This window comes from Sylvia atricapilla, chromosome 22 (genome assembly GCF_009819655.1).
Source record: "Sylvia atricapilla isolate bSylAtr1 chromosome 22, bSylAtr1.pri, whole genome shotgun sequence".
Lineage (NCBI taxonomy): Eukaryota > Metazoa > Chordata > Aves > Passeriformes > Sylviidae > Sylvia > Sylvia atricapilla.
In genome coordinates this window covers 5,816,219-5,835,881 of record NC_089161.1, presented here as the reverse complement: position 1 = coordinate 5,835,881, position 19,663 = coordinate 5,816,219, and the positions used below count along the sequence as shown (strand labels likewise).

The 19,663-nt window shown below is 52.2% G+C and overlaps 1 protein-coding gene across 1 annotated transcript; it reads right to left on the bottom strand.

The window, feature by feature from the left end:
* Nucleotides 1-159: 159 nt before the first annotated feature.
* FHAD1 (forkhead associated phosphopeptide binding domain 1) lies at nt 160-18,712 on the bottom strand. The gene is made up of 31 exons (XM_066334171.1): nt 18,617-18,712; nt 18,217-18,423; nt 15,721-15,991; nt 14,594-14,676; nt 14,537-14,539; nt 14,112-14,336; nt 13,538-13,661; nt 13,019-13,149; nt 12,192-12,257; nt 11,701-11,793; nt 10,535-10,642; nt 10,046-10,129; nt 9,572-9,724; nt 9,035-9,230; nt 8,648-8,718; nt 8,206-8,343; nt 7,791-7,898; nt 7,510-7,599; nt 7,092-7,317; nt 6,540-6,621; nt 6,053-6,168; nt 5,217-5,376; nt 4,782-4,890; nt 4,446-4,466; nt 2,772-2,907; nt 2,357-2,493; nt 1,930-2,025; nt 1,120-1,340; nt 922-996; nt 555-720; nt 160-283 (listed from the first exon to the last, which is right to left on the bottom strand). The coding sequence occupies exons 1-31, from the start codon at nt 18,710-18,712 to the stop codon at nt 176-178; spliced, it is 3,900 nt and encodes a 1,299-aa protein (XP_066190268.1). The 3' UTR covers nt 160-175.
* Nucleotides 18,713-19,663: the final 951 nt, after the last annotated feature.

The following is a 19,663-nucleotide window of genomic DNA, read 5'->3' as shown; positions in this document are numbered from 1 at the left end:
TGCCATAAATCCCAACACTCTGTGGGAAAATGAGGTCCTACATTGTACATTTTACACCAGTGCGCCCAGGAGCTATGGGATACAAACCAGAGTGCCTCAAAATGCACCCACACCTCAGGCCACCTCCACTGTCACAGAGTCCATAGTGATGTCCTGTTCCTACTGCAGACCACACCTAGTGAAGGTCCCCGTGGTGCTCCTTTGAGCTTCCTGATTTGACAGCATTCGCCACGCGCTGCTTGGCCTTTGGCTTGCCCAGGCAGAGAGGCTTTGTGGCTCCAGGCTGCAGAACAGAGACAAGACACAGCATTGCCCATGAGAGCTCAGCATGACCTGCTCTTCTCCCTCGCCCTCATACATGGTACAAACCCATGGCTACAGGGGTCTGCACCTCCTCCAATTTCAAGGGATGCTGCCACGATGCTGAGCTGAGCACTGGGGGCCCAGAACCTCCCAGCCTCCTGGGATGGTCTGACTGACCACTCTGTGGATGGTTCCCAACAGCTGGAGCTGGCTGTTGGACAAAGAGCAGGAGTTGGCTGTTGCCCTCTCACCTTGTGCCGTTTGGCCACTTGCCGCAGCCTCTTCTCCTGGTCCAGCTGGAGCTGCATCCTCTCCAGAGCCTCTCGCAGCAGAGCCTTCTCTTCAGCCTCCCTGTGGGCTTCATCTTCCAGGCTGGAAATAGCCTCCTGGCACCTTCGCAGGGAGGCTTGGCTCTGCCTGTGCCAAACAGGAGGGGGGATTCTGTCGGTCTCTTGCTCTTTTCAGCCCCCTGACTCTCAGCTGTGCTCTCCTACACCTTCCTTGGACCTGCTGACACCATCCTTCTGCCCCAGCCAATGCTGCTGCTGTTCTCTTGTCCAGCCACATGGGACAAGGGAACCTGTCAAGGCTTTCCTGGCTCTGACACTGCTCTACCACATGAGGCTGCAGAAGGTACCATTGGAGAAAACTGGAAGGACCTTTCCCCACTCCTCTTGACATTTGGCTTTTGCCCTGGACACAGACTGGTCCCACATAGACCCAGGACTCAGCAGTGTCACATCACTCCTTCCCCCAAGCTCCCTGTCACTTGGCATCCAAGGACCAGGTCTTGTTCAGAACCTTGACTTTCCATACCTGAGCTGCTCCACACTTCCCTCATAATCTTTCAGCATTTTTTCTTTCCTTTCCAGGTGAACCTGGAGGTTCCTGATCTTTTTGTACAACAGCTCCAGGGCCTTTTTTCTCTGCCGTCCCACTTCTGCCCTTCTTTCCTGAGGAAGATGCTGCAGAGGCTGCATTCCTGACAGCTCCTTCATCTCCACCAGGCTTCCCAGAGCACCGATTACATCAAGGTACTGTGGGAAGAAGAGGGAATGCATTATTTACCAGGTCTGCTACATTCCATCACGCTGCTCAGCCATCTGCTTTCTGTCTGCTCTCCTGAGGAGATGACACTGTCCCAAGGAAAAGTAGGTTGGCATTCCATTCCCAGCTGTACAGCCTACTGGGTTGGATTGCTTCCTTTTTTAAGATGATTGTTTTCCCTGATGGGTGTTTCCCTGCCTTTTTTGTAGGGAAGAGACCCCCTTGCCCAACCCACCAGCTGTGCCACCCATGGCAGCTCCCCCTCCATTGCTCCCCAGCCTCTCTGATGCACCATGGCATGTTTTGGGGTCCCAGGATGTCCTGGCAGACACACAGTGTGCTCTGGGCAATAGAATAGTTTAGTTTGGAATGGAAATTTAAAGGTCATCAAACCAACCCCCCTTGCCATGGACAGGGATGTCTTTAACTGGACCATAGAGCAGTTCATCTTCAAGATTCCTGCAGCATCCTGGTGTGACATACCTCTGGAATGTGTTCAAGAAACACCTAATCTCTGCACACACTGGGCATGTACACACACTCTACACACATGATTTACCACATCTATGCCTGACGTACCATCTTCTCACCCAAGTCTGCTGCCTCAGCCATTTCCAAGTTCACTGTGCTGTTGGTGATCCTGAATGAGCCCCCATGAGGAACATGGTCAGGAACCTGCAGGGACAGGGAAACGCCCATGGAGTCCCACTCTGGGCCTGGTTTTTGGTCAAGTGGCCTTTGAGCCTCCCTTTCACCTCATGGGAAACCACCCCAATATTGCAGTGGTCACAAACCTCCCACCCCACTCAGCCCATGACATCTCTGGTCATGCATTGCACCAGGCAATGTGCAGGTCCTGCAGGAGCTGCCACCTCTGCAGGAGCACTGCCTGCCATCCATCAGGCTGCATCTCCCACCCTGACTTCTTGTGTAGCATCTCTCAAAACCTATTTCTCCCTTCCCCTGGGTGAACTTTCCAAACAAAGTCACAGGCATTACAAACCACACACTGCCTCCCCATCTTGTCAGCCTTCAGTTTTTCTCCCAACACAGGTTCCAGCTCAAGACCCCTTTGCTGGACTATTTTCTCTGCAAAGTCTTTCATCCAGACCATCAGTGGCTCAGAATTGCTCTTCACAGCACCTGGAGGCAAACAAGAAGATACCAAATTGTTCTCTCTGCACAACTTCGAGGCTGTCCAGCTTCCCCAGCCTCACTGTATGGGTGGAGAGGCCCTGGCACAAGTTGCCCAGAGAAGCTGTGGCTGCTTCATGCCTGGAAGTGCCCAAGGCCAGGCTGGATGGGGGGCTTGGAGCTACCTGGGACAGTGGCAGGTGTCCCATAACAGGAGGTGGAACAATATGGTCTTTAAAGTCTTTTCCAACCCAAACCATTCCATATTCTAGGAGAGCCCTGCTCACCTGAGCACTGTCTCTTCTCCAGCATCTTTACTCTCTCCCGGAGCTCGGCCAAACCTTCTTTTTGGCGCTGGATTGTTTCCTCGTGCCTGAGGCCTCGGCATTTTGCACCAAGCTCAGCCAAGTCTGAGGGTGGCTCCTGGAAGAAGACAGGTTCTTGCTCAGACTGCATCTGGCACAGCACAGCCTTACAGCCAGACACTGGGCACTTGGCATGAAGCCTGGGAAACATCTCCATGGATTTGGGGGGTATAAGAGACTTGTCAGAGATCTCTTTCCTGCTCTGCTGTGCCATGGTCAGAGAGCCAGGAGAGGGCTGGTGCACAGCTCTGAACAGCCATTCATTACATTTTCCCCTTGTCCTTTGCACCACCACAGAGTATTTGCTGTCTACACACAAACACCAATGCACTTCAGAGTTTGTGTCCCTACACAAACTTGGACATTACTCTCTACATATGCACTGCCCCACCCAGATCCCTGCATTATGACAAACATCCAAAAACCTGTGATGGGGCAAGGGCTGTGCACAGCTAATGATGGCTGCAGACCCCCAGCTCCACTCTGGCTGCTGTCACCCCACACTGTGACGGTTCTGGCTTCTTTTTCTCCCTCAAGGTTGGGATTAATACATGAGAGTCACAGTTTGTGTTTGGACTTGGATGGTTGTTATTATTCCTTATTTCTTACCTATTTACAGACTCATGAGCCCGTGAGCTCTAACTAGCAAGTTAGAGAAATGAGGTAAATGAGATAAAATGGAACACCTCTAACTCCTTCCAATGTTATTTAAGTTATAATTACCCAATAATGAGATGACACCTATATTATTTCTATTTCTGACCCAATAATGACCACCCAAGGCCTGCAATGGGGACCTTTTTCACCCAATTACAGAAAACCACCCAAACCTATGAAGAAGAGAGAAGAAGAAGGTGAAGAAGAAGGACTCAGACAATGCCCAAAGTCCTCCATCTTGCCCTATACATTACTATATGCTAAAATCCCAAATCCAAGTTTTTCACCCAGTGAGATCACACAATCCTATTCAAACCACACACCCACAGCCCCAGCGCCATCACTCAATCTCAGGAGCCTGCTCCAAGGCCTCAACTCAAACATGGTGTTTGCTTGAGGGTCAGCACCTTTTAGCACAGAAAGGCTGAAATTTTCAGCCTCCAGGGTTCCAACAGCATGTCTCTGCCCATCCCACTCCTAAATGGCACCCGCAGCACTGGGATCTTCCTCTCCCCATCAGAGTGTGGAACAGCACGGGCGGTACTCCTCTCCCCATCAGAGTGTGGAACAGCACGGGCAGTACTCCTCTCCCCATCAGAGTGTGGAACAGCACGGGCAGTACTCCTCTCCCCATCACAGTGTGGAACAGCACGGGCAGTACCTCCCGCCCGCTCATCAGCTGGCTGTGAGTCATGCCTGGCCCCCGCAGCCAGCCCCTCGCTGCCACGCTGCTGGCTGCCACCACTGCTGTACAGAATGTACAATTCCTGCAGTCCCTCCATCTGCTGCTGCCACCACCTGCCAGTTCTTCCCTTTTCCAGCCTCGGCGAAATCAAATAGGGATTTGGCACAGGAGAACGCAGAGCGTTTCTCCCTGTCCTGTGCAACAAGCTGCCCCTGCTTGTGCATGTACAACCCTAGAAACTGGTTCTGCATTACCTGCACAGCCAGCATCCACAGCTTGGCAAGTCGGGAAAAGGAAGGAAAGCTTGCATGTTGCTGTTCCCTCTAATTGGCAATTAACGCAGCCATTAGCAGGCACAGCACTTGGAGGTTCCGAAGCGCTGTGTAAACACCAGCTCATTAACCAGCAGCAGCCTGGTGGGGGCTGAAGGCTCCCCGGATCAGGGGCAGCACAGGCTCAGGAGGGGTGCCTGGCCATCCCACCCTCGGGGCAGCGGGGAGCAGCTCCAGGCTTGGCTCTCCCTGTGAAACACCCTGTGCCTTCAGCGCTCTTGGCAAACCCACACCTCGGTGCTCTCCATGAGGATTCACCCTCTGGGAGTCTTCACCCACCTGCACTGGTGTCCTGGGAGCATCCTCTGGGTTCTCCAGTGTTTGTTGGGAAGCATCCCTCAGCACTCGGCAGGGCGTTTGGGCTTGGCTGTGTGGAGAGACAAGGTGTTGTGGGACCCAGGATGGATGAAGGTGACCCAAACAGCTTGTGGAGAGCAGCCCCCTGGGCACCCACTGATGACTGTCATGGTGTGGGTGGGAACATTTGCTTAGATACAAGTGCCTGAGTTACACATCTACTGGCATGAGCTCCCCTAAACCCCCATTTTGGTTCCTGTGTCATGTATTCAGAGCTGAGCTCCATCCTGATACTCTCACACGTGCCTTATGCTTTGGGGAGAACCCTTAACACCATCAGCTGCTGGGGACACACAAAGTGGCATCTGTGAAGCCTTGGGTTATGTCAGGATGTACCTTAACTCTTCAGCTGCTGCTTTCAGGGCTCGATCCTTCTCCTCCATGAGGCTGGACATCTCAGATAGCTTCTCCCTGAGCTGGTTCACTTCCCGCTCCCGGTGTTTCAGCTGCCTCTGGCTGTGCTCCAGCTCCACCTTCTGCTCTTCACTCAGCTCCCCTAAGCACAGAACAGCCTCGTGGGATGCTGGCTGACTCATCACCAGTCCTGGGGGATCTGCAGCTGGTGCACCCTCATGGAAGCAGCAGTGGGGCTCATCCCTGCAAAGCCCTTCCCTGTTCCTAACAGCTGCCCTCAGACCCTCGGCCGTGCCAACAGGACATCCTGGTTTACTAAATCCCAGTCTCTTTGTGGAGGTATAAACCAGGGCAAATTTCTTGCTGTGGCAATTTCCCTTCAGATTGAAGGAGGACAGGTCACCAGCATTTTCTGACTTGCACCTTTTGACTCCACACAATCCTCATGGGCTCTGTCCCCATGTTCACAGACCAGCCCATGGAGGAATCCCAGGCAAGGCTTTCCCAGTCCATTGCTTGGAACATCTTCAGCTCCAAGAAGCTCACCAGTGTGATTTTGAGCTCAGTTTTGTCTACCTGCTCTCCCCTGATTACTCTGCTCTCTCACAGTCACTTGCTCATCCTTGACTATTACTTAGCCAAGGATGGGGAGAAATCACCTTCCCAAAGGGAACAGACTGCCTGCTCTGCCCCTGGCAGGACAAAGTATTTCCTCAGAGTGGTGACATCAGTTTCCTGTGATCTGTGTGTGCCCACTGCACCATCACTGCGTGGAGGAGGATGGGGACAATGGCAGCCACACGGTGCACATCACCCACCTCTCATGTCTGACATCCTGGCTCTGGTTTCTGACAGCTCCCTGCTGAGCCTGCTGATGACTGCCTTCTTCTCCAGGAGCAGGCCCTGTGCCACTGCCAGCTCCTCCTGCAGTTTCCTGGGAAAGACCAGTTCAAATCTCAGAGCCACTGGGACACCTCATGGCAGGGAGCCTGTGCCCACCTTCCTGTGCTGCATTCCTGTTAATACACACATTACTTTTGGTCCCCTGGGGTCACCCTGTGCTGTGGCCCCACCACTTGCTCTTACCTGGAGCCACCCAGATGGGTTGGCAGATCCTCACATGCCTTTTGGCATCACTTTGATGCTCTCTGCCCTTAGGATCATTTCAGCCTAGCAAAGGGACTCAAGTCCTATCCCAGACTAAAAAGATCTTGGGATAAGTGGTGTTGGACTGCCTTAGGCTCTCCCAAATTGTCCCTGCCCTTCTCCAAGCTTCTCTGATCACCATCAGTGAGTGCTGCTCACCCCAGGCAAACATGAGACTCCATGGCAGGACAAATCTCCAGCCAAGCTCTCGATGCTGACCTGTGGGCATCACACTGAAGTCCTACAGAACACAAGCAAAAAAGGCCAATTATTTCTTTGTAACACTTACATGCTTGTTGCCTCTGCTACACAAATCATTTCCTTCATGTGGCAGCTCTAAGGGCTGAGGATTGTCTCTCTGGGAAACCCAGGGCCCTGAGAGCCCAGCTGCAAGGCCAACTGGACAATTCTTGACATCCAGCCTTGCTTGGGATTGCTTCTGTCTCAGAACAGCCCAAAGCACACCAGTCTTGTCACTTTAGAGGGCAAAGAGCCCTTCTCCAGTGGCAAAGCCCTGCCTGTTCTCCAAAACTTCCAATGAAACAGCTTCTGAAGGGTCTCACAGAGCTTGTCCTGAAGCTGGAATAATCTTCATCCAACATCCTCCCAATGTTTTCTATAACAGCAAATTCACTGTTCCATCTCCACACATATTTCACATTAACCCAGCCAGTTCCTGGTACAGATGCATCTCATACAACCTTTACCTACCTTCCATTTGCTCCACAAGTGCTGCCTTTTCCTCCTCCAGCACCTTCTGCTGCTGAGTGGCCTCTAGCAGCCTGTCCTCTAAAGCCAAGATGGTCAGGGAATGCTGCTTGCTTTGCTCCCTGTATCCTGCTACTTCTTCTTGCAGTTTCTGCCTCTGTAACTCATTTTCCTCCTGGACAGCCCTGAGCTGTTGGTCCTGCTGCAGCAGCTGCTGCTGTAACACCACCTGGGGAACAAGAGGTGAGAGCTCAGTTGGAAGCGTTGGGAGTTTCTTTCGGGATCACCATGGGCATCATCTCTCTTGGATGGCGGTCACAAGAATGGAGGGAAGGATTTCAGGGATGGGGGATGGATTTCAGGGATGGGGGAAGCCTTCTCCAGCACTGCATCCTCCACCTGCACGGGTCAGTGCATGTACCTCTTGTGCAGTGATTTTCTTCAGCTCGTGCAAAGCTTCTCTCAGTTTTCCCTCTGTCAGCTCCTGCTCCTCTGCCTTTTTTGCCATTGCCTACCAGAGGAAATTAGCAGTAATTTGGTTAGCCAGGAATTCACCTTTCTTTCTGCAGAGCTCCTCTCTGTCTATGTGGGGAGGGGGAACCCCTCTGTCCACTGATTTCAGCCCCTGGAGCACCATACTACAGCACACTTTCCCTTTTCTTCATTCCAGGTGAGCTGTTCTGCTTCACCTCCCATGCTCACCTCAGCCAGGCTTCTTAGGTGGCTTTCCAACTCTTGGACCTTCTTCTGTTCTTCCTCCACAGACTTCTTGCACTTGTCCTTCTCCTCAGTGACAGCACTTTCCAGAATCTGTGAATCAACAGCCATCAGATTCACTTTGGGATAAAAAGACCTCACCTCCAAGGAGGAAAGCAGCAGGAAGGGTCTCTGGAGCAGGGGCAGGAGATGGGAGAAAAGCTTGGCAGGACACGAGGTAAATCAGTAAAAGAGAGGATGGAAACACCTGGGGAAGAGTATGGCTGAGAGACTGGGTAGGAGTTGCTTGGCTGCTCCTTGCCTGAATCCATAGAAAACTGAACACCAGGAAACTCTAACAGACATTCATTTTTCCTGCATAACATTTTTTTTTTCTGAAATATCAACCATGTCACTGTACCTCTTTGCTCTCCTTGTCCTTTTCCAGGATAATTTGCTGGATTTTTATCTGTAAGTCTTGCTCATGTTTTGCTTCCAGCTCCTTTGTGTGCTCCTGCAGCAGCTCTGCCTGCAGCTCCTGGAGCTTCTCTAATTGCTCCTACAGGGAGACATGGAAGTACTAAAGGAAGTGTGTCAGCAGCAGGGCAAGGAAAAAACCCTTCTGTGCACATTCACTCACAAAAAAATCACAAAAGAGATCTCCTCTCTATCCTTGCTGCATTAGGGATATGGACACACTGACAGTGGGCTCTGTCTCCCTTACATTTCCTGTAGATTCAGGGATCTCAGCTACTGCACATCCTCAGTCCAGGTGCCACACTGGCTTGCTTGGGACTGCCATCATATTTACCCATAGAAAGACTCCAAATCTATCTAGTTTATGTGCATAAGTATTTCTGTACCTGCAACATCTGATTCCTCTGTGCCATCTCCTGACTCTTTTCCGAGAAGCTCCTGAGAGATGCCAAGAGCCCTGCAAAAGTCAATGGAGCCTCACTGTGTGGGGTGCTCACACACCCTGTTATGGATATCTGGGAAAATCTCTCCGTGAAGAGGATTGGAATAGGCCACCATCCCTGGAAGTGTTCAAAAAGTGTGAGGCTGTGGCACTTGGAAACAGTGGCTGGCTTAATGGTTGGGCTCAGTGACCTTGGAGGTATTTTTCAGCCTTAAAATTTCCACCATTCTGTGATTTTATCCCCAAGGAGCAGCTCATGCTGGACTTTCTCCTCTACATTTGGCTTGCCAGGACATCCCACATTCCCAGGGATGCCCATCAGGACACAGACCTTTGCCAGAGGTGTGCAGATCCATCCCTGCACTGTCCAGGAGCTGCTCTGCTCCCTCCAGCCAGGCCAGGGGACCACGTGCCATGTCCACCACTGCTGTCCTGATGGCTGAGACAGAGGGATGCAGGCACAACACCTCCAGCTGCCCAAGCTCCCCTCGCAGGCTGGCACTGCTGCAGGGGCTCCTCAGGCAAGCCTGGAACAAATGGAACCAGGCTGGAACAAGCCAGTCTCCACTGTCAGTGGCCTTCAGGGACTGGCAAATGACACAACATTTCTGAACATCTCAGGCCAGGTTGGATGGGGCTTGGAGCAACCTGGTCCAGTGGAAGGTGCCTCTGTCCATGGCAGGGGGTGGAACAGGATGGGCTTTATGGAGAATCTGTGACAAACTCCTGGGAACAATCACATGAACATTTAGGGATGATGCTTTGTTTCAGGCTTGTATCTTTACTCTGACCTTTCCCCAGGTCAATAAAACATCCTGTGTCACTATCTCTTAGCTGCCACTTGGTCCTCAGTATTTAAAGGGCTGACCTGGAGCTTCTGCAGGGAGTTCTTGAACACCTCGATGCCTGCAGACACCTCCTCCTCCTTTGCAAGCCTGGAGCTTAATTCCTTCTGCAGACTCTTCTGTCTCTCATGACTTTGCTGGTTCTCATCAGAGATCTGCCTGACCTTCTCTATCACCTGGCAAAAGTGGGTGAAGAAAGAGGAGGGTAAGGCTCAACTATTTTCCAGTTGTGGGGCCAGGGATGGTCTCAGAGAGCAACAGCTGAGACTTGCTGCAAACTGGCAGCCACATCAGACTCCTGGGCTTGTTGTAAACTGACTCCCTCCAAGTTTTGGGAGACAAAAAGGACTGTGTTCCCCTTCACATGATGGAGCAGTGGCATTACCCTGGGATAGCCACAGCACAAATCCTCATGTGGAGAAACCTGGATGCTGCAGCCCTACTGCACATGGAGCAGGCACCACGGCCGTTCTGCAGCAGCTGATGTCCAAACTCACCTGCTGCTCTGTTACAGATTTCCCTGTGCTGCCAGCTGCTGATGGAGAACAGACTTGCATCAGTCGGGTCTTGAAGGACTCCAGCTGCAGCAGGGATCAACACATGGAAACAAACACCACCAATCATTGATAGCTGCTCTGCTGATCACTGATGGTCAGTAGCTAGTTAATAGTATGATGCTATCTTCCAAGAGCTTTCCCTGCCCAGAGCAGCATTACCCAGCCACTGCTGTGGCTCCTGGACAGCACAACTAAGATTACAGATTCCATTTCTGTATCCTATTAAACTGCTCCATTGCCCATGCTGCCCACACAAATTCTGTATAAAGTATAAAGCCTTTTATACTTCACCCAATGACAAGATAAGTCCAGTGCCAGGCTTTGGTGCTCAGGACTCTGGGTTTCTGTTTCCACAGCACATCCTTCCCCACAGAAAGCTGTATTCCTGTGTTGCCCATGGCCCCAGTGGTGATCCCTGCCATTCCCTACCTGCTCCCCAGCTCTCTGCAGGTCAGAGCACAGCAGGTGCTCCCTGTGCCCCATCTCCCTCAGCTGCTCTGCCTGCTGGGAACAGGCTGCCTTCAGCTCCTCCTCCACCTGCAACGAGAGCTTTGGCATTTCAGAGTGACATCCAAAACCATGCCATGGGTATTTCAGCCACTGTTCCCATCAGACAAGTCCAAATGTGCCTTTGGAATACCAGGAGGCAGACAGCAATCCTGTTGCAGGGAGTGGGGTTGCAGCATTGATGTTCACGGCAATTTTTGTCTGGGTTTGGTCCTTGGGATATTGTCCATCTTGACACCACATCAGGGCACTCTGCTATTTATTTTTCTTTTTCTCCACCCCTGACTTGTGTCTTGGTTAAGCTGGAAACAGTGGAGAAGTCCTGGGCTGGTAGCTGGGATGGCAGAATGTCCTGGCAGGGCAGGGGCAGGGGCAGGGGCAGGGTGTCCAGGACAGGGGCAGGGTGTCCCAGCAGGACAGGGGCAGGGTGTCCCAGCAGGACAGGGACAGGATGTCCAGGACAGGGGCAGGGTGTCCCAGCAGGCGCAGGGTGTGCAGGGTCACTCTGTAGCAGAGGAGCAGTGCTGATGGAACCATGACTGGGGCAGGGCTGGCCCAGCTCTCGCAGGGCAGCAGAGAAGCTCAGAATTCCAGGGTGAGCAGATGATGGCAGATTTCCCAGGACTGGACTCCCCCAGAGAGAGTGAACTCTTCTAGCAGGAGCACCAACCCAGCCGTTCTCTCTCCCCAAATGTCAAAAAAAACAGAGTGCCAAACTGCCTCAAGCTGTCCTTTACCTGCCCCAAAACTCGTGTTACCTCCCCCTCTGAGCTTTGACCACCCCTTTGGTTTTTGTTAAATAGTTTTAAGTATGACACTTGGTCTCCTTGGTAACTTATGGGGGAAAAAATTCTTTAGAGTAAAAAGGAACAAACGTAATCCCCAACAACTTGACACCCACATCCTTGACACCCCACAGGGCACTCAGCCATCTATTTTTCTTCTTCCATCAGGGTCCGTGGTACAGCTCAGGACAGTTGGATGCCCTGCCCATCCAGCTTGTGCTCCCAGGGACTGCTGGTCCCCGTCCCACCTCTCTGGGATGATGGGACCTGCCCTCTGTGTGTCCCCTGCAGCCAAAGACGTACCTTGGCTTTCTCAGCCAGTTGCTTTTGGACACTCTCGTGCTTCTGGATCTCTCTCTGCAGCACCTGCAGGTCCTGCTCCAGCTCCTCGATGCGCTGCAAGAGCCCAGGAGGGCAGGGGTCTCACCAGGACAGCTGAGTGAGACCCCTTGGTTGACCTCCACTGATCAGCGAGATTTTCTTCCCATCTAACCCACTTTTTTTACCCCAGAATACTCTTCCAACCCGTATTTACTGTGGTTATATCAGCTTACAAGTGGAATTCAATCTGATTTCTGGTCACATCCTCCCCAAGCTCCCTCTCACCCGACCTCCCCTTCACACTGTAACCCAGCGTTACAGACCCAACAGAATTTACACTGCCCCAGATCTTATGCCCATTATGTGCCTTTCAGGAGCTGAGTTCCAAACAACTCACTTACAATGCCCAATTAATCATCCTCTAGCTGATGTCCTCCTGCAGCACTGCTTACCCCAGGTGACTTTTGACTTACATTTCTGCAGGAGATTAGTTCTTGCTCTCCAAATACACACTTTGTTTCTTCTTTAGCTGTTGAGCACTAGAAGGAATGGCAACCAAGGAAAAGAACCATCAGGGCAGTGATACCATCACTCCTGTGAATGGGACACTGGCACAGACTGCCCAGGGCAGTGGTTGAGTTGCCATTCTTATAGGGATTTAAAAGACACTTGGGGACATGGTTTAGTGGTTGCCTGGGTGGTGCTGGGGTAATGGCTGCACTCAATGATCTTACAGGTCATTTCCAACCTCAGCAATTCCAGGATTGCCAGTCAATCCTTGTGATCTCCTGGCACATTGCAGCCAACACAGCCTCAGCCCTTATCATGCTCCCAGTGCAGCCCTGCCAGTTGAGGAGCTGCACATGCAGAGGAACAACCTGCTGACAAGCCACTTCCTTTAAGGACAAATCCAGGCTGGGTCACAGGGAACCCCACAGCACAGTGACAGGGTTTCCATGGCTCCTTGGCAGGACCTTGGCAGGAATATTCTGTGTGTACAAACAACTGCAGTGCTCACAGGAGTCCAGGGCACACGGAACCTGATGCAGAGCAAGGGGGAGATCCAGCTGAGGAAGGAGATCCTGATCCATGGGCATTATGGCACACCTTGACATGGTCATGGGACCATCACCATGATATCACCACGATATCCCAGTGACACAACTGCTACCGTCCTCACCAGAGAGAGGCACAACCCTTCTCACCTGCTTTCCCACCCTTCTCACCTGCTTTCCCACCTTAATCCCCATGTCAGATGGGAGGGTCATAAATTATTGAGCCTCTCATTAGTGCTGCCAACCTGAGCTGAAACCACAGCCAGCTGATTGTCCTTCTCTCGATTTTCCTTATTCAGTTTTTCAGTCTCTTGCTGGAGTTGCTGGATTTTCTGCTCCTTTTGCAGGAGTTCCCTTTGCATGTTGCTCACCAAACCTGAGGAAAACAACTCTGGTCAGAGGTCACTGAGGCATAACATTTTGACAGGCTATTGAGAAGAAAATCCTCCCTGTGAGGGTGGTGAGGGCCTGGCACAGGGTGCCCAGAGAAGCTGTGGCTGCTCCATCCCTGGAAATGTCCAAGGCCAGGTTGGATGGGGCTTGGAGCAGCCTGGGATAGTGGAAGGTGTCCCTGGCTGTGGCAGAGGGTGGAATGAGGTGGTCTTTAGGGTCTCTTCCCACCCAAACCGTTCTGTGATTTGATGACTTCTACAAGCCATTAGGAATAATTTGTTGCCTGTACAGTTTGGCCAATGCTTGTTCCTTATCCAGAGCCAGTCCCAAACTGCTTCATGCCCCGATCCAGAGCTCCTGGGATACAGCACCTGCAGTCAAAGCCTGGTCCCTCTTCAACTTCTCACTTTCTCTCCGCAGCTTCCCAATCTCCAGGTCCCTTTCATGGAGGGAATGGCTGAAAACCTGGTTTGAGCCTTTCTGCAGGTCACTGATCTGTAAAACACAGATTTACCTGTGTTCCTCACCAAAACCTTCTCTGACTGTTACAGTCTCTTCAGAGATGATCATCTGGCACTTCTGCTTTGGTGGGAATGCTTTTTAGCATCTTCAAATCCCACCTAAAATGTGTTCTGGCTGTTCCTGCTGAAATCCTAATGCCAGAGGGAAGGGAAGGGAAGGGAAGGGAAGGGAAGGGAAGGGAAGGGAAGGGAAGGGAAGGGAAGGGAAGGGAAGGGAAGGGAAGGGAAGGGAAGGGAAGGGAAGGGAAGGGAAGGGAAGGGAAGGGAAGGGAAGGGAAGGGAAGGGAAGGGAAGGGAAGGGAAGGGAAGGGCCTCCCTTGATTTCCAACACACAAACTTCTGCCAAACCTGGGTGTTACACCACAAACACATCTGTACCTGAGAGGTGTTTTCCCTGCTTGGTGCCTACAAAAGCCTCCAGTACCTGTTCCCTCAGGGCTTTGATCTCCTCTGTTTGGGCTCCCAGCTCTCTCTTGAAGGAGAGCAGCTTCTGGGTCAGGTCAGCCTCATTCCTCACTGCTGCCTGGGCCAGTTTCTTTGCCATGGTTGCAATCTCCTCCTGTAGGTCTCTTATCACCACATCCTTTCCCTTTAACTCTGTTTCCAAATCTGAAAGGTGACCCATTTCCTTCTCCAGTAGCTTCTCACCCTGTTGGTAGAGTCAGGTGCCACTGGTCAGTCTGCAGCCACAGAAACTCCAGACCCCCTGCCCAGGGGTACCAACCCTTGGCAATCAGCAAAGGAACCTGCTGTCCCCCAGCTTCCCACAGCCTCCAGCCACCCACTGTCCCCATCCACCCACTTTGGTGGCAGCCCCCACACCCTGCTGGGACATTTGGCAGGATTCACCTGCTCTGCCAAGGCCCAGGACAGGGATGGCATTCCTCACTCCCTCCCCAGCATTACCTTCTCCTGCAGGAGATCCACCCTGTGAGTGCTGAGGGAAGGGGCTCCCCCCACACCATCACCAGAAGAGAAGCTGGCTGAGACTGGAAGAAAGTAAATTATCAGCATGAGAGGTGGTTGCAAGCAGCAGAGATGCTCCCTGCAGCATTCTTTTCCCTTGTCCCAAAACTACTCCAAAGCAGTGGCCACTATTCAGGGCATGAGCTCACTTCACAACCAGCAGAGAAACCAAAAAACCAAGACACTTAGAAAACACTCTGCACAGAATAGAAAGTTAATTCACCTCTGGGAAACAGCCTCAAAGCAGCAGAGATACAGCAAAGAGAGGCTGCCCTTATTTTCCAGCACTGCCCAGCCCCTCAGAAAGCTGGGCTTTTTTGTCTTCCCACATGGGAATAGCTCCCTTAGGGCATGGGGATCCTTTGGCTGTTCCCGAAGAGAGCAGTTTGTGCTATCCTGGCTGTGTGTGTCCCTCCCTTTGGCCTTGCTGCAGTTTTCCAGTTCAGCACTGGGGACTGCACGGTGCTGCTCCACCCTGCACTTTGGCACCTCACTGCTGACTTCGTGTTGCTTATGGCTGCTCAAAAACCCCAACCCCACAGCAGGAAAACCGCAGCACTGTGCACCAGACCACAACATTCATGGCAAATGTCACATTCTCCAGCTGTGCTGCTCGCCCAAACCCTCACCTCTGCCCTGATCTAACACATACTTGATTTTCAGAGGTGCATCAGACACAAATCTGTTTTAAAGTGCCTTCACTTGAGGCAGCCACTTTTACAGAGAAAAAAACCCCACTTCACACAGGAGTTGGGAATAAGTGCAGGAGTCAGGGGTGCAGATAAAGTCGGTCATGGCCCTCCTGGGTCCCACACCAGGAAAAAGGAAGAGGAAATGTCCCTCTGCAAGGGCAACAGCATCCCCCTTGGGATGTCACAGCTCATTTCTTCTCTGACCCACACCCCACCCAGGACCACATACGGATTTTGATCAGCTTCAGGGGACAATGACTCACACCCAGTTGTTCAACACTCATCACTTTTCTGCTCCTATCAACTCTGCTCAACACTGAGTGGCTCTGTGAGGACACCAGGACACAAATGGCTGGTTCTGGCACCACGGAGTACCTGGCCTGATGGCAGAGGTCCTGCTGAAGCTGTGCAGAGAGGTGACACTGGCCGTGCTGCTGTCCCGGGCACTCGCAGGTCGCCTGGGCAGCACCAGGTGGGGAGCACGGCTGGGGGCTCTGGGGGTCCCCCTGCCCAGGGAGTCGGGGGGAAGCTGCCACTGCAGCGAGGGCAGGCACAGAGGAGATGCAGGAGTCTGGGCTTTGGGCTCTGCAACCACCTGGAGCTGCCCACTCCACCCTGTGCGACGTTTCAAGGGTGGACAGGACATCTGGAAAACAACATGTTATCTGCAAGATTTTAGGCAGTATTTTAGTTCTGGATTCATGTGCAGTGTGTTGTGGAAAACCCAGGCATAGATCCCAGCAGAAGCACAATTTTAGTTTTTTCCCTTTTCCATTATTCAACTAGCAGATTTCAATCAGGGCATGATTGAAATCTGCTGAAACAAAAGGAAATTATTGGGGTTTTCTGCTTTTTGAGCTTTTCCCTCTCCATCTGACTGCTCTAATTCTGCACATCATTTGCACAATCCAGCAGCACTCCTTTCACAGCTCTCCTGGCTCACACATGGTCCCATCCCATTGTTTCTCCCAGAGAAACCAAAGCCTCTCATTGTGCTCCTGTCTTCCCATCAGCTCTGCCTGTCAGACTGGGAATTAGCACACTGTCTGCTGTTGTCCTGATGAGCAGAGCTTTCCGGGACAGTGGGGACAAACCACCACCAAGGTCTCAGTTATAAGGGCTGCATTAAACATCTGTCAGCGTGGGGTTGGACCTGGGTGTGGGTCCTTCAAGGCCTGGCTGTTACAGAGCCCCAGACCCCAGTGCAGGCTCCCTGCTGGTCCAGCACCTTCTCTTCTCCCAGGGCACATCCCAGCTCTGCTGCTTTTGCTCATGCTGCTCCCCACAGCGCTGGCTCACAGCAGGATTGCACAAAATCCTTCCAGTGTCCCTGTCTGGGCACGGCAGGACACGATTCCCAGCCGGGCGCTGCTCCTCTGTACAAGTTCCTCTAAGGCTCGAGAGGAGTGATCCCTCCCCTTGTCAGACACTTCACAGCCGAGGTGGTTCCCTCCCCGCAGGCAGCAGGGTCAGGCTTCAAAGCTGCTCCTTCAAAGGAGGATCACAGAGAGAAAAAAAAGGCACCCCATGGCCAGGCTCTGCTCAGGCTGTGAAGATCTGGTTCTGTGAGCATCCTGCCTTTGGGAATTCAACTGCTCACTGCTCCAGCAGGATCTAGCTTTACCTAGGCAGCATCCTGGATTCTTCAAGAGCCAAAATAATAAAAATACTACTGGCGATTCTCAGTTCCTCTATGTTTTATTGGAAACCCAGCTTCTCTCTCATTAACTGGCTTGGGAGGAAACATAAAACGCAGAGGAAAAGAACATTTTCCAGATCTTTGCTAATGCATCTCTGTCCCATGCTTTTCCATTTTCCTGTCGAACTGTCTGAGTTTCTTCAGCAGAGGGAGCTCCAGCTTTTCAATTCTTCCTCCCCCGTGACAGGAAAGATGTGTGCTGATGTCTTTACAAATAATTTGATGGGTGAAGGTATGGGTGTTAATATCTTTGAAATGGGTCTTCATGTCTCTATGGACTTTGGGCAGCAGGTTTGTTGCAGAGCCCACACAGTTGGGTTCCTGAGATAGACAAGGGTCTGCACAAGGCTGAACTTCTGAACTTTGGGGTAAAACAGTAGGTTCAAGGGGAGGATCTGTGGTAGGTGGTTCAGGAAGGATGTACTGTCCAGGTACCTCAGCAGTGGGGAAAGGAACATGGCATCATGTGGCTGGGAGTTAGGACAAAAAGAGGCTGTGTCCTCTGAAACCCCACGAGAGACAGAAAACTGGTGTGTGCCCCAGTGGACTCTCTCCCTTTATTTGAACAAAGATGAAGGACTCCTCTGTCTCCTTTTTGGACATAAACCTCTGGCGTTTGTGGATCTTCCTGAAACCCACCTATGGCACCTTTCCTCAGGATCTCCCAGACGAGCTGGGAGAGAGTTTCTGCTTCTGGAGCCTTCCCTGGGCACCAGCACCCACCCACCTACCCACTCACCTTCCCTGGGCACCTTGCCCAGGACATCCCCATCCACCCTTGCCTGGGCATCCTTCCACGGGCCATAGCATCCACCCTTATCTGGGCACCTCTCTCTGAGCAGCAGAATCTACCCACCCTTATCTGTGCACCTTTCCCTGGTCACCTCTCCCTGGTCACCGCTCCCTGGGCACCCTTCCCTGATCATCTCCCTGGTCATCTCTCCCTGGTCACCCTTCCCTGGTCACCTTTCCCTGGTCACCTTTCCCTGGTCACCTCTCCCTGGTCACCCTTCCCTGGTCACCTCTCCCTGGTCACCTCTCCCTGGTCACCTCTCCCTGGTCACCCTTCCCTGGTCACCTCTCCCTGGTCACCTCTCCCTGGTCACCCTTCCCTGGTCACCTCTCCCTGGTCACCTCTCCCTGGTCACTTTTCCCTGGTCATCCCCCCGTACCTGGGCAGCCCCATCCAGCACCAGCTGGAAGGACGCTCCCGCGGTGCCGAAGCTCAGGATATCCCCTGGCCTCACCCTGACGGCCGCGTTTTGGACCTGGCAGCTGTTGACAAAGGTGCCGTGGGGAGAGTTGAAGTCCTGCAGGATGAAGCTGTTGTCTGAGGCGGAGAACTCGAGGGCTGCGTGACGCTCTGCTACACCTGCAGACTGGGAGCGGGCAGGGGACAGGCAGGGAACGCTGCTGGAGGTGGCCCCAGCTTCGTCCCTGCTTTGCCAAGCCCCTTTCCTGGTCATCCATCCCAGCACAAACTGGTACCTCCAGGCTTTGCACGGAGGCCTCCAGCACATCCTCTTCCCTTCCCTCCACCTGTGTTAGGATGCTCAGCGGCCTCGGCCCTACCTGCAGCACGATGTCGGCCCCTCTGTGGCTCCCGATGGTCGTGGTGTCAGATTTCAGCTGGAAATATCCCTCCGAGCCCTTCAGGAAAGCTCGCATTGCCCACCCCAGCACCTGCAAGCCTTGAACCAAACAGTGAAGTCCTATCAGCAATTTCAACCCTCCTCAATGCACAACCTGAGCCACGAGCCGCTCTACCAACTCCAAAACTAAAAATTGTACAAAATGACCCCACAAGCGGCTGTGTCCCCGCTGGCAGCGTGGCTGCAGTAGCCTTGGAAACCTCAGCCACGCTGGAGCTGGCTGCTGCCTGCCTGGGTGAGTTTTTCCTCCTTGGTTTGTTTATTTTTTTTTTCTTTTCTTCTTTTTCCAAGCAACTGTCCCAGCAGCACAACACAGCTCCGTGCTGGCGTGGCCACAGTGACCCCATCAGCTGGGGACACTCGTGGGAATGTGGATCCCAAACCCCACAGGGGCTGTGCCACCTGCCAGGGCTGCCAAAGAACCCTTTTGTCCTCATTTTACTTATTTTTTATTTCATATCATGCTCACACAGAAATAGAAACAGGTCCTGCAGCCTCAGGCAAGGGGATAAACACTGCTGCTAGATGGATGTCACCCATCGGTGCTTCTCCATCAATATCTCGTGGTCCTAGGCTGCCACACACCCTTTTTCAGAAGAGAAAGAAAAGAACCCCCCACTTGTCACCAACACCCCCCAGTTTGTCCTCACTAGTCCTGCAAGATTTTATTGTGCTCCTCTTTGAGGTAGAAGTAGCACATTTGGTGAATTAGAGCTTCTCTGCAAACTTCTACCAGTTTGAAGCCATTCCCTTCTGTCCTGTCCCACTGTGCTCTTGTATGGATCTGTACTGAAACTGCTGTAAAATTTTACTCTCAAGTGACTAAACTGTACAGAGGTGTATCTGAGGAAGCGTAACTGAAAATAAGTAATTCTGTGAAATGATAAAGATATTTTTGTTCCCTCTTTTTTTGGTGTGATTTACTTTTTTTTTTTTTTTTTTTTTTTTTTTTGTGTGTGTGTGTGTG

Bases quoted from the DNA above. Each gene is read 5' to 3' on its own strand.
- FHAD1 (XM_066334171.1), bottom strand. From the start codon at position 18,712: ATGCGAGCTTTCCTGAAGGGCTCGGAGGGATATTTCCAGCTGAAATCT. The intron at 18,424-18,616 runs GTAGGGCCGAGG...GCCCGCTCCCAG, and splicing joins GGGCCGACATCGTGCTGCAG to TCTGCAGGTGTAGCAGAGCG. The intron at 8,719-9,034 runs GTCTGTGTCCTG...TGACTTTTGCAG, and splicing joins TCTGCACACCTCTGGCAAAG to GGCTCTTGGCATCTCTCAGG.